Source organism: Mus caroli, unplaced genomic scaffold (assembly GCF_978045245.1).
Source record: "Mus caroli unplaced genomic scaffold, Mus_caroli_1 scaffold_3, whole genome shotgun sequence".
Classification (NCBI taxonomy): Eukaryota; Metazoa; Chordata; class Mammalia; order Rodentia; family Muridae; genus Mus; species Mus caroli.
The window spans coordinates 126186030-126200081 of record NW_028227258.1 but is presented as its reverse complement, the minus strand read 5'-3'; the positions used below and the strand labels follow the sequence as shown (position 1 = coordinate 126200081).

General features: G+C 44.5%; 1 protein-coding gene across 5 annotated transcripts in view; it reads right to left on the bottom strand.

The window, feature by feature from the left end:
* The window catches only part of Dcun1d1 (defective in cullin neddylation 1 domain containing 1), a 46439-nt gene extending 37069 nt beyond the window's left edge, over positions 1-9370 (bottom strand). Inside the window, exons 1-2 of one of the 5 annotated variants that reach the window (XM_085835956.1) lie at positions 4212-4482; positions 3693-3799 (exon numbers count right to left, since the gene is read on the bottom strand). Coding sequence is in view for 1 of the 5 variants with exons in the window: in XM_021158775.3 (XP_021014434.1) it covers positions 4804-4806 (3 nt within the window). In the remaining 4 variants the exon portion in view is untranslated. The other 4 variants (XM_021158777.3, XM_021158775.3, XM_021158778.3 and 1 more) reach the window with 4 other exon arrangements.
* Between the last annotated feature and the right edge of the window lie 4682 nt (positions 9371-14052).

Genomic DNA, 14052 nt, shown 5'->3' with positions numbered 1-14052 from the left:
AGATTCCTTATCTACTCAAATCTTAGACAATACTTATAATGCAGTAAACACTCTAAATGTAAGGCGGGGACTGCTCATGTGTCCCACACAAAGCTAGGGATGCCCTTGAACTTCTGACCCTCTTGTCTAGGCCTCTAGTATGCTGGGATTACAGGCATGTACCATCAGCCTATAGGGTCATGGGAATGAAACCCAAGGCTTTATAAAGCACTCTACCAACACTCAGTCCCATAAGTGGTAAATAAAAATTAAAATGCAGCAACCGAACAAGGAGGTAATTAGTATATACTTCAACTGATCACTGTGCTCAATGGTGAGGGATTCAAAGTGTAACTCAATACTTTTTTTTTTTTTTTTTTTTAGAAAATTACTGTTCAAAAGTAAATCTCTTAAATTTTTACAATGCAGACCCACAATTTTAAAACATTTTACAAATGTATTGAAAATGGCTTTGGGGTGCTTGCTCTTGGCTGAGGAGTATGAACCTTAAGTAGTGTGTCAAAGCAATCACGTAGCCACTCAGGGACTTGTTTCTGTCCACACAGCAACTGAATCCCACTTGGTACTGTTTCTCTTCATCAACTGTCATGGCCGACACCACCTTGGCCCGAACACTACATAGTGAGTGCTATTTATTTATGTTTTGATTTGTTGTTGTTCATTTGTTTGCTTGCTTTGAGGGTAGGGTCTTACTATATAGCCCTGGCTGTCTCCGAACTCATTATGTTGCCAGGCTAGCCTTGAACTCCCACTTGTGATCCTCCTGTCTCACCTCCCTGCATGCTGCCATTACAAGTATGCATCATCATGCCCAGCACTGAAATGTCCTTTAAAGAGAGACTTTCCTGAGGCTGGGGCTGGGGCTGGGGCTGGGGCTGGGGCTGGGGCTGTAGGCAATGGCAGAATACTTGTTTACCATGCACAAGCCTTAGCACCTCAAAAGCTGTGTGTGAAAAGGGCTTCCCTTGATTTGTCTTTATATATGCCCCAACCTAAAAGACCCAAATAAAAAGACACTAGACTCGAGTGAGTCCTGCTCTTTTGCAACTTAAAAAGAAAAAACAACCCACACTCAGTTTATTTACAATGTTTTTCACCATATACCAAAAGTTTTAATTTTCAATTACATATTTAATATTTATATCAGATCATTTGATTTAAAATAGAAGCAACTAGGTTGTATTCAATGTAAGAAACTAGAGTCAGACTAGCCAGAGATTCCATATCAGTAGTGAAATATTGCTTGCTTTTTGTAAAACGGGGGGGGGGGGGGAGTGAGAACTAGAGGAGGAATCAAGTATGGAGTTAAGGACCCTGTGTGTAGTCTCTGTTCATTCCCATCCCAGATCTTCTTGCTCAGATCGCTAAGAACCACCAAGACATTTGCAGCTCTGCTGACAGGAGGTGGTGATGCTGCCTACTCCACAGTGGGAGTAGGATACATCGTTATCAGCTGTCAGACTAGCAGGCACTATGTTCTCACAATCTCAATTTCTTCTCTCCTTAAAAGCCTAGTTTTCTGCACACACTCACTGATGTACCAAATCACCAAAACATCCAACAATTTAAGAAAATGGTTTTTTAATTACCCCTAGAACAGCTAGAGGGAAATGGTGTGTTACCATTATATTGTGAAACAGAATTCAAAACTCTGTATACATAGCCCACATTAAAAATACCCAAACTTTAATGAGAGTCTTGTAAGTAAAAGACTGCCTTAAAATGACTATCATATTGTAACAGGATACCTGAGACAAAGAAAAACTGCCAGACCGGTAACTCAGAGTTTAGCACGCAGTGCTTCCTGTCTCTCTTGGAAGAAAACTCTGGTATCTTTCCAATGTTCGCCAGGCAAAGCACAACCTATTACTTCCCGTCTCTGCTCTAGTGACCTCTTCAACTCATGCCGCACACTGCTCTCTGGCTACCAGCCTCACAAAAGCTCTTCCCATCCTTTCTGCAAGGCTTAGTCTTCGACTCCCGATTAGCTCAGGTGTTATCTCTCAGTCCTGCCAACACGATTTTGTTATTTTGTATCCACACTTCCACCACCCTGCCCTAGTGATCCTGTGATCATCCCCTTCCCTTGATACTGTCTCGCCCCCATAACATGTATCACCTAACTGTAGGGAAAGAAATATATACAATGTTTATTTTTTGACTTTCCTAGATTTCTGTCTGACTTTTCCAGGTTTCTGTCTGATCCATACAGATATATCTCACAGTGTGAGATACATGGCAGATACCTAATGAATAGCAAAAGCAATCAGACCTTCTTTTAACTTTACTTGTGGATATACGGAAGATATGCAACAAATCCTAAAAGACAACCCAGGACAGATTTACACATTGCATTTTAGGGCCTGCTACTTGCAGAAAATATAAGTATACATTTCAAAGTCTACACATTTTAAATTCATTAAGGCAGTAATTAGCAACCCATTAATTTTAATTTTGCTACTTAACATAGTTACTGTACTAGTTATTTTCCTTTTTATTATAATTTAATCTTAAATTCAATTTTCAACCATTCTTCTAAAGTTCATGTGATTTTTAAAGACTTATTTATATGTACCACAAATACCAAGAAAGGATAGACTGGGAGAAAATAGTTACTTTTTTTTTTTTTTTTTTGGTTTTTCGAGACAGGGTTTCTCTTTATAGCTCTGGCTGTCCTGGAGCTCACTTTGTAGACCAGGCTGGCGTCGAACTCAGAAATCCGCCTGCCTCTGCCTCCCAAGTGCTGGGATTAAAGGCGTGCGCCACCACGCCCGGCTTAGTTACATTTTTGAACTATCTTATAAACCTGAACCTCCAAATTTTCTGGAGCCTCAATGTCTACTTCTGTAAAGGGGGAGGAAACATATCAAGTGATCTAAGACACTGTAGGTCTAAAGGCTTGTGTAATTTATAAAAATCTAATAAATTACAGCATCTACATATATCTTACACATTTAAAAAATCATTGGAATCATAAAATTATTAAACTTGGTAGAACTCTAGAAGTTAACAAACCCTGTCCTGACATCTAATAAATAAGGGAAAAAACTCAGATGTTTTGAATACTTCTTAAAATACACTTGCCCATCAAGCATGAAACCCTGCCTAGGTTTGATCCCAGCCCTGGGCTATTTTTGGTCTCTGTGTGAGTGTGAGAGGTAGGTAGCTTGTGGGGCTTTTTTTCCCTCCCCCTTATAAAAATATGTGAGATAATCTATTATTATGTCTTTCCTAAAACATAAAAATAATTTGTGTTGTAGAAATTAGTTGTGGTACACATACCAAAAACAAAACTCCTAACAAGTCTCACCAAATTATTTAATAACGTCTAGGAAAACAACTATAAATTTATAATGAAATATTTTTACTATAAGATTCTTATGGACCCATATTGACTTTCTAAACGAACAAGATCATACCAAGACAGTACATGTGACAGAAAATGAGTAAAGGCATAGAAAGTGCCTTAAGTTAAGGACATCTTAACAAACAGGAACCACAACTAGTACGATTGCATGATGTATGGCTAAGCTCCAAAATGAGCTGATTTAATATTAACCAAAGGAACAGAAGGCTACAAGTCCTAACCCAAAGTGAGCTCTCACTGAAACAGCATGAACCCTATATTCCCAATGAGCACTGGCAGGCACTGGGTTCGAGGGCAGGTACCTGATGGGAAACTGCATACATACTCGTGATGAATGTCCATCGGAGACGTGCACTCTATTATTTCAGCCTGCTGAAAACACCCCAGTAAGAGAGTGGAAACTCTTGGGGGTTCAGGAGTAATATCCAAGGCCTGTTCAAATAATTAAAGGAGAACCTGTAGACTCTCTCTTGGGTCTCTGAACTTTTACTGTACTCTCAATCCGAACGCTAACCTGAACTTCCTTACAAATATAAAGTTTTACGAACGTAAGCACAGAAGAGAAATCTTGACTCTCTTGGGACCTAAACACATAATCAACACATGACACCAAGGCTGGGGCCATATAAGTGTCACTGAGCGAAAATCAACCCCCCACGGCTCAAGACTGGGCATACACCCTCCCCAAAGAAGCCTTTCAGCTCTCCGGAGCGAGGGACCTCATCACTTTTACTCTTCTCCCAGCAGCCAGCCGGGAACTTCAACAAGGTGTGACTTTATACTTCCAAACTGAAAAGCAGTGACCAGCAGCGCCAGGTACTTAATGACAAAGGACTCAGCTCACCACAGCGTCTTCCAGCTTCCGTGACTTTTTCTCACCCAAACAAAAACCAGGAGAGGAGCAACTTGACAAACTGTTTCTTAAGAATCACAAATGGTCCCTAACTGCTATAATAAAGCAATTACTCCTCCCACCCCAAGCACATAGAGCAGGCGCTCGGAAGGCAGCAGGTCTCGGGTCCCCCGGCTGCACTTCCGTCCGCAGCCCGGAGCCTCCCAGTCCCCTCGCAGGGACCGAGCCTCAGCCGAGCCGCCCCAACTCCCGGGCGCCTGGCGCCAGCACGGACCGGCAAGGCCGACGCCGGCTCGCCAGGGCCGCCAGCACCGAGGGGCCCGGCCGGGACCAGGCAGCGCCAGGCCCGCTGCCCAGGCGCCGCCCGGCCGCACAATGGGGCGCGGGCCGTCCCCCAACGCCTCCGCGCCCGGCGCCCGGCCCCGCTCCGGCGACTAGGCCCCGCCGCGCTCCGCTGCCCGGCCCTCGCGTAGCGGCGGCGCCGGGGAGGGACGGGCCGAGCTGGGCGCTGGCTGAGCAGCGGTAGCGGAGTGCGGCGGGGCCGGGGGCCCGGGCCGGGCAGCACGGCGCCGCGGTGCCTCACCATGTTGGTGTCCTCCGGACCTCTCCCCTCCTCCTCCGGCTCCGCAGCGAATGGACGGCGGCGGCGGCGGCGGCGCCTCTCACGGGCTCGCCGGGCTCCCGCTCATGCGCAGTGCGGCGGCCCGCGGAGCGGCCGGGCCGCGGGAGGCGGAGGGCGCGGGCCCCGGGGTGGGCGGCCTGGCCTGCCGGCATCCGTGGCACGAGCGGCCGGGCGACCCGGCAGCCCGGGCTGCGGACACACGCTGAGACCCGCGCGGCGGGCGGCCGCGGGCACAGTGAGGACGAAGCGCCGGGGCCCTGCCTGCGCCCCCACTCAGGGCGCCCTCGTCACGGCCGCGTCCTGTCCTCCGTGCGCTCCTAATAGCTCCACGTCAGAGTTCCCGGGTAAGTTTTTGGAAGAATCCGGGAGACTATTGCGCCTAGAGCCACTGTCATGCCTGGTGGACGGGCCAAGCTTGACCTAGCCTGGCTGCTGAGTTGTGGGCCAGAAGACGCGTGTGTGCTGCAAGGAGAAGGAAATACAGTACTCCCTGCAGAGAGAGGAAATAAAACAAAGGTACGGCACTTGGAAAAAGCTGTCCAAGATTGCCCAGGTTCATATATGTCATCCGCATCTACATCACCAAACGTGGGTCTCCCTTTACCACCGGCAAATAACACCAGATCACCCCTAGAAGCTAACAATCTTAAAGTTTCTGTTAAAACAACTGTGTTGTCACGCCTCCTCGGGGCTTCCTGCTACTGCTTAGAACTAGCCACGTGGTGGGGGCTCCCAGAGCCCTGCAGAGGCTGATCTTTGGCACTGCAGACCTGTTGTCACCCGTTCATTCTTTACACTATCAATGTGAGTGTGTGTGTGCTGATGTGGCATCTTCTCACTAGGCCCTAAGAAAATACCAAGTAGCAAGGGTGAAACTAGATCACACTTGTGGATATTCTCTAGGAACTCAGCCTAGCAACTTAAAATATTAACGAAGAGGACTCAGTCTCTTGCTACACTTCATTAGACTATTGCAACAATAGCTTGTAGGTTTTCTTAAAGCTCTTTTTTTCCTAAGTGCCAACTCCAAGGGGTGATTCTTAGTTCCACTTGACCTCTTTCTCTCCTGAATTTGAACACGTCCTCCTAGAATTCCCATATTTTTTCATGACTTGATTTATTTATAGTCTTCTCCCCTTCACTTATCATTTTTCTTTGCTAGCTAGACTCTGGCTTTTCAGTGGTGGGCTTACCGGAACCATCCCTGAATCTCTTCATATATTCTTTTTTCCTAGACCCTGCCCACATCCCAGTGAGTCCAAAATCTTATCTAAAGCTCTGCAGTGGCATGCCCTAAGCACAAATTCTGCTCATTCCACAGACCCCCCCAAAGCTCTACAAAGCCAAAATTGTATCCCTAAACCAGCATTCCCCTGCTTTTTCATCATATAAGCTAAATATCAGAACTGCCCATCTCCCTTAGTCTAAGCTCGCCGAGTTCATCACCTGAGTAAACCCGCATTCTTCCTCTGCCCTTTAATAAGGGTTCATCTCTCATTGGGACCCTCCTTTCTCCATCCCCTTTTGAGATGGGGTTTCTTTATGTTGCCCAGGCTAACAGCCAGCAGTGCTGCCTGGGATTGCAGGCAAGTATGCCCCCCATCCCATCTTCTCTGTACTTTTCCTTCTACACTTGAGGTGTCTGTCTGCAATGCAGACTGAAGTCTCTTCCTCAAAGTCTCCGAGAACTTTCCTAACATGAGCCTGTCTGGAGTCATAGGCAGGTCTCTCCCTCATCTTTCTACTCCCTTTGTCATGACCCCCACTCAATGCAGCTCCTGTTTCAGAGCCAAGTTTCCTCGCTTGGTCTTATTTTGTCCCTGGCACACTAGGTCACAGGAGTGAGGACACCCCCCCCCCCCATGTATTGTACTGTCTAAGCCTCTAACACTCAAGCAAACTTCAGGTTGCAGCTATACCCATTTTGTCGGGAGCACTGAAATACAGAGTGGGTAAGTAACATGCCTAATGTCACACAGCAAGTAGTAAATCTAGGAACTAGAGTCAGACAATCTGCTTATAATGTGTTCTCTCGGTTACTACAGTTTATCTCCTACTCTGGATTTCTGCAATGGGGGCATCTCCTTTGCAATTTTATGGCCCCTAGATTAGATTTAGGACATCAACTGATAATCATCTGCCTCCAAGGCCAGGGCAGAGGAAGACCTGATCACATCCATCTTTGAGGTAATTTTGTTTGTTTTGTTTTTATATGGGGCCATTGGAGCCATAACATTTGTATGGAGGTCAGAGGACAACCTCAGGTGTCAGCCCATGCCATCAACTTTGTTTAAAGCTGTTCCCTGTTGCTTTTCCACCTGATATGCCAGACTGGCTGACCCTTGAACTTCTGGGGATTCTTCAGTGTCTACCTTCCGTCTCCCTGTAGTACTGGGACCACAGGCGCATGAACTATGTGCCCTGCTTGTCATGCTTTCTGGGAATTTGAACTCAAATCCTGATGTGTATTCAGCAATTGTTTTACCCACTAAGCCAGCTTATCCTTGAGTTTTCAGTGTTGGGTAAGAAGCAGATCTCTCTCTCTCTCTCTCCCTCTCTCTCTCTCACACACACACACACACACCACAGTAGCATTTGTATAAATTAAAAGAAAATAATCTAATGGCTCTTTCTTGGTCTTAAGACTGCATAGAGATGTGGGTATACAGCTCAGTAGTGGAATGTTTCTCTAACAGAACACAGTAACAATTGGACCCAGTGTAGTGGCACATGCTTTGAATTTAGCACTTGCTAGGCTGATGTAAGTGTAGGCCAGCCTGGTCTACATGACAAGTTCCAGCTCAGCCAACAACACATGGTAACAGTCTAGCTCAAAAAAGTTACAATAATAGCAATAGTGTCCATACTGTTCACTTTTGTAGTAGGACAGTAATGTTCCTTAGCTGATGCATATTTTATACATGCTCTTATGATAAGTGCAACAGCAGTTGTACCCATCTACATTTCCAGGTTACGGAACCAAACATGATAGGAGAGCATTAACTCTTGTTATTATATGAGATTGTATGAGATAAACATGTTTGCGAAAATTGTCCTGGTTACTTTTTTTAAATGGAAGGTTCCTGAAGATAAAGCATAAGTTACAATATTTGATTAACAGAAAGGTACTCATTAACATGTTGTTTCAAATACTTTAGTTTGTTTTTTCAAATACAGAAATGTGTGTTTGTGCGTGGCTATGCTGTGTGCAGGTGTGCACATACCGTTTGCACGCATGTGGAGGCCGGTGAGGAGATGAGACACAGTGTTCTATCACTCCGGGTCTCCTCCTGAACCTGGATAGGGAAGCTACAGGCAGCCTCACTCCCACAGTACTGAGGTTACAGACTAGTGTGCCCAACAGGTATGTGGGTGCTGGCGTCTGAACTCAGGTGCCCATGTTTAAGCGGCAAGTTCTCTTACCTACTGAGCTCTCTCTAGCCCCTCAAATACATAATTTTAAAAACTACATTTTTTATAGCAGTAATTTTGGTTCAGTTAAAAAAAAAGATGAAAACATCTGGTTAAAATCTAATGTTACATACACGCATACATACATTCTTTTTACACCCATAATTATAATGGCATAGTGTTTGTAGATAGGTGACATTCCAAGGTAGACCAATTTAGAAAATGATGCTGCAAAAGCTTCAAGTTTTCATGTTAAGGTAAACACTCACTGATAAGAATCAGTGCAACTCTGTTTTCTGAAACATGTAAAACCAAGTCTATAATTCTAGAATCTGTGTTTAGCAGAGAGAGAAGAAATCTGAAAGGCCCGGTTGCTAGCCTTTCTGGGAGTTCATTTATCTAAAATGAAGCCTGCAGAGTAGCTCTATATACGCAACTGCAGTTCTGAGGTGTGAGTCTGCTTCTCACTCATGTCGGTGGATGCAGTTCAGTCCTGTGTTTACATAAAATGGGCTTACTGTATGTACTCAGGCTTGCAGATCCACAAATGTGTACTGGCTTTGACTGGTGCACCATATTTTAGCATGAATAAAATACCATGTAGAGGTTTCTGATGCAGAATTATAGCATTTGTGTATGTGTGTGTGAACACGCTGGAAATTGAACTCCGGGCCTCACATGTGCTCAGCACACCTGTGCCTCTGTACTTTCAGCCTCCAAATGATACATGTTTAAGGGAGAAGCCTTTTTAAGGATTAGACGTCATGCCTTACGTGGAATCCGTGGTGGCCACAGGCCCCAATTCAAACCAAAATTATAAGAGTAGGCTTAGAAATAAAGCCTTTGCTGTCCCCTGCCCCAGTAAACGTTACCAGTGAAGCTGAAGGAATGACTGCCTGGGACTCTTTCCTCCACATTCTGAACCATTCGAAGAGGAATCCTTAATCAGGACAAAGGGAAAACCTCAGGGAATTAGGCATCATTATCCAATTCATAATAAAAAGTAATACTTTGTGTGGGTCACCTTCTAAATAGAAAATAGGAATATTCACCAGAGCCAGTCTGTCACCTCAGGGTCCCTGCGGATCTGCTGACTTTAGCTGTTTCACACTCATGGTAGAGGATTGGGCTTGGAGCAAGTGACAGCTTGGACTGGGTGGGTCATCATAGGAAACTCAGACCGTCACTGCTGATGTCACAATGTCCTACTGTCCCAAAGTGAACCTGCCTCTCTGCCCAAGTAGGCTCAGTCCTTCTAGATGAGACCCCCGTCTGCTCAGGTATCCATCGTGAACAACTCTTTCTCAGTTTCAATGGATGAATCCAATGTGGAGACCATAACCGCTGAAAGGAGTCCACAGAGCAAGTCTGATGGTCCTGCTTCCTTGGGCATATTCTACCAGGTATGGCAGAAGAATGGATAGTACACAGGTAAAAACTATCTTTCTAGGGCTTGGTATTCTCAAGTACAAATGAAAGTATTGTGTTAATATGAACTAACCAGTATGCCCCCAGAGCTGTGTCTCTAGTTGCATATGTAGCAGAGGATGGGAGGAGAGGCCCTTGGTCTTGTGAAGATCATATGCCCCAGTTCAGGGGAATGCCAGGGCCAGGAAACAGAAGTGGGTGAGTTGAGGAGCAGGGAGGGGAGAGGGTATAGAGGGCTTTGGGGATAGCATTTGAAATGTAAATGAAGAAAATACCTAATAAAAAAGAAAAAAATAGTATTGTGTTAATTTTAATAAAATTCCAAAAAAAAAAAAATCCTGTTTGTTTGATTCATTGCTAGTGAACTATTCCCCCAAATCAGGGAAATAGCCAGGTTTGCACACCTGTAATCCCATCTGGGGAGACTGAGGCAGAAGAATATTGAGTTCCAGGCCAGCAAGAGCCACATAGTTGAGACCCATCTCACAAAACAGAAAAAAAAAAATTAGGAAAATATATTCAGTCTTAACTATAACTCCGAGTGTGTGATGTTCATAGGCCACTACTGTTTCACAAATGTAACACCACAAGTGTGGGAAAATGGGTGACCTTGTAATTCACGGTGACATTTATTAACTCCTAATCTGTTATTTAACACTTCATATATATCCAGTGTATTACTGTGACCGGCAGTTTTAGGTTCTGTTTTCCAGGTAGGACTTGTGCTGGGTGAGTAGCCGCCTGAAGCTCATCCTAGTTCAGAATACTTGGGTTTTCAGCCCCGGTGCTGATTGCAGGAACAGCCCCGCCCTGGTCAGCCTGGCCTGGGCAGTGGTTGGCCTGAAGAAGCAGCTCAGCAATATGGGGAATTAGCATTCTGTTTCAATTGTTATTGAGAGCTTTTTTTTTTTTTTTAATATGTGTGGTGTTTTGCCTACAAATATGTCTGGGATTCTTGAAGCTTAGAAATAGGTGTTGAATCTCTGGGACTGGACTTAAAGGCAGTTGTTAGCTGCCATGTTCATCCTGGAATTTGAACCTAGGTCCTCAGGAAAAGTATTCAGTTCCCTAATAACTGAGGCATCTTTCCAGCCCCAAAGTTAATGTTCTTACCTTCAGAAAATAAAGAGAAAGCAAAGTCAATCCAGAATGTTCACCTGCGGCAAACAGAAAGCACAGGTGCTTAGCACGTGGGAAGTGAAGATAGTTCAGCTGGAACAAAATATTGAACAAGAGAAAAATAAAATACAATCTTAGTAAACATCCCAGCGATAGAGGTACAGCTCATGTCATAGTCTTGCCTACCATGCACAAGCTCTGGCTCATTCTCCCTGCAACCGTGATCAGGTGTGGTGACATACCTTCTAATGCCAGCACTCAGGTGGGGCAGAAGAATCAAAGGTTTTCATCATTGGCTATATACTTAGTCGAGGGCTGCCTCAACTATATGAGGTTCTGTCTCAAATGTGTGTGTGTGTGTGCGTGCACACATGGGTGTGCACGTGTATATGCCTGCCTTTAATACATATTTTTTAAGTGTGTATAGCAATCTCGGAAGCTTGTTTTGAGGTACTGGGTCATTGAACCTAAGGTCTTATGTATGCCAGACAAGCAAACCCTCTACCACTGAGCCACATTCCAGCCATCTTTTTTACCTTTTTTTTTTTTTTTTTTTTGATTCAGAACCAAGGTTGGTTGCCAAGCCTGACCTTGAATTTACTCCTAATTGACCCTGACCTTTTACCTTCCTACCCACAATGGATAATAATTTCAAAGGGAAATAGTTTCAAAGAAATTATTTAGAATGAATGGGAAGGGTTTCAAGAATTAAAATTCTTTGCAAATATTAGAAAATGGAAATATCAGACTCAGGTTAGGCTAAAGGAATGAGAATAATAAAAATAACTAAAAGGAAACGCGTGGTAGCACACGCCTGTAACCTCAGCACTCGGGAGACAGGGCAGGTGGCTTTGTGAATTTGAGGGCAGCTGGCTCCACAGCTAGTTTTAGGATAGCCAAGGCTACACAGAGACTGTAGAAACATCTGTTTGCTTATATTATGAGACGATCATTTTGAGGACATATCTATACAGAAATAAGTGCCAGTGAGAAATCAAAAGGCTAAGCCCAGTGGGTTTAACAGGAAAAATCTAAGAACCTTTTAATGTAGTGTAAGAGATGAAGGAGAACCTTTTAGCGCCATTGAGCGAGGAAGTGACTGGGCTAGATTCCTTATGGGTGTGATGTGGTGCAGCAGCTTTTAACTGGCCAGCAGTGAGATAGGCTGTCACCCACAGCTTGCTAGGATGGACCCAAACTGAGTTTTAGAGAACTTGATGTTTGACGGTTGTCTTTGCTTTTGTCTTCTGCACTGTGGTAAAACAGGTCCCATGGTTTTCTTGATAACCCTGACTACAGATGGGATGGGTGGGGTGGATATTGACTGGGGAGGAAGGAAGCCTGAGACTTGTCGCTGGGCAGGCCTGCTGAGCTCTGGGTGTGAAGGGGGAGACAGCACAACCAGCAGGTCAGGCCTAGCTGGAAGAAGCAGCCATTGGGAGGGGTTGAGAGAGAGGTTCTCTTTATTCTTCTATGGACTCAGCCCTTAGCTGTGAAGTAAGACAACACCACACTTGTCTATGCAAATGAGCTGGGCTGCATTCCTTGGGAGAATTCTGTGGCTCACATAGGGCTCTTAGTGTACTAGCCCTGAACCAGGGCTTAAGTTGGCTGATTTGGGGCCTGAGAGAGGCTTTGGCTTATTTCAGATGGGGTGGTGTTCAGAAGAACTAATAAGCACTTTTGATAAATATCAAGCCACTGTGGTTGGGATTTTCCATGGCACCTCTGATCTCTGAAGTTGAGATCCCTTAGTCTTTTTGTTTGTTGTTATTTTACAGTTTTGTTTTGTTTTTTTTTTTTTTTTTTTACAATTTACAAACTGGAGTATGACATCACATTTGAAGCTTCTGAGCTAAGCCAGAGGGTTACATAAACTAGTCACGGAAGGGAAATATGTCCCACTTTGTTTATTGCTACATGACTGAGCAAATGACACCTCCCTTCTCTGAGGTCCACTTCCCCTGACTGGAAACAAGAGTTTGCACTAAATAAATACTTAGTCCTCCCTATGCCAAAGTTTCTGGAAGTATTCCGTTTTCAGTAAGTCACCTGTTTGAACATACAGAACACCTGCGTGCCTCTGCACTCTAGAATAGAAACACACAGTTCTGGCAGACCTGCCCAAGCTACTCAACCAGGAGTCGGTGTGAGGTGAGAGATCGCTGAGAAAACTGTAAGTGCTGGGGCGGGGTGCACAGCAAGCAGAAGGTTAGCAGAAGGTTGTCAACAAGAGAGGCCAGCTTGAGTTGCCTGAATCTGTCCTTGAACCAAACTGGTCATTTTACCTAGAGATGACAATGACCCATTTCCGCACTTCTTTGGCCCCAGAGTCCTCATCTGTAAAAGGCCCAGCTGATAACCCGAGTGAAAGGTAAAGAAGACAGTGCATACAGTGCAAGGTGACAAGCAGTGCTGCCCATTCTAGAAGAGGTGACACTGAACTGGGGTTGGAAGAATGAAAGGCAGTACATATCAAGCTGAGATGATTTTGTTTTGTTTCCAAAACCCAGAAGTTTTTTTATGCCAAGATCAGTTAATTTGGAAAGAAGCCATCTTTTCTATTGAATTGTATTTTTATTATACTACCATTCACAAACTAAACAATAACCCAAATCAGTCATGATCATAGCAAGTATTGTGGATTGATGATGAAGGCAGCATTAACTAGACTCCGATCTTTTGAAACACTAGGTTGACAGTTTACACAGATTCTTCTGACAGCCAATTGACTCTTGGCATCTGGAGACACTGAACAGCAGTCTACTTGGTCATTCATAAATGTCTGTGTATCATTATGACATATCTCCTCCAGACCTCCAGAGAATGTGATAAGAAGCTGGGATGACAGTGGCCAGTGATGGCTCAGAAAACATTTTTAACCACTACACGATAGAGAAGAACAGTAAGACATGGGCAGCATATTCCTGTCTACTCAGTGATGCTGATGCTGAGGTCCATGGGAGGTCCATGGCCTTGATAATGACAGTGTCTGCCATCAGCAGCTACACTTGAAGCTGCTTGCAACTATTTTCAAGACAGGCTGAGACAGGAGGATCACAGGTCTAGAACAGTCAAGCTATACAGTAAGAACCTGTCTTGAAAATTCTAGCAAACAGCTTGGAGTGTAGCTACTGGTAGTAGACATTGTCTTTACTGAGGCCCTAGACTAAATGCCCAGCACAGACAAAGACTTGGCCCATTAAATCAAAATGTATAGTATGACAAGTGATTTTATCAATGGTCAACTAA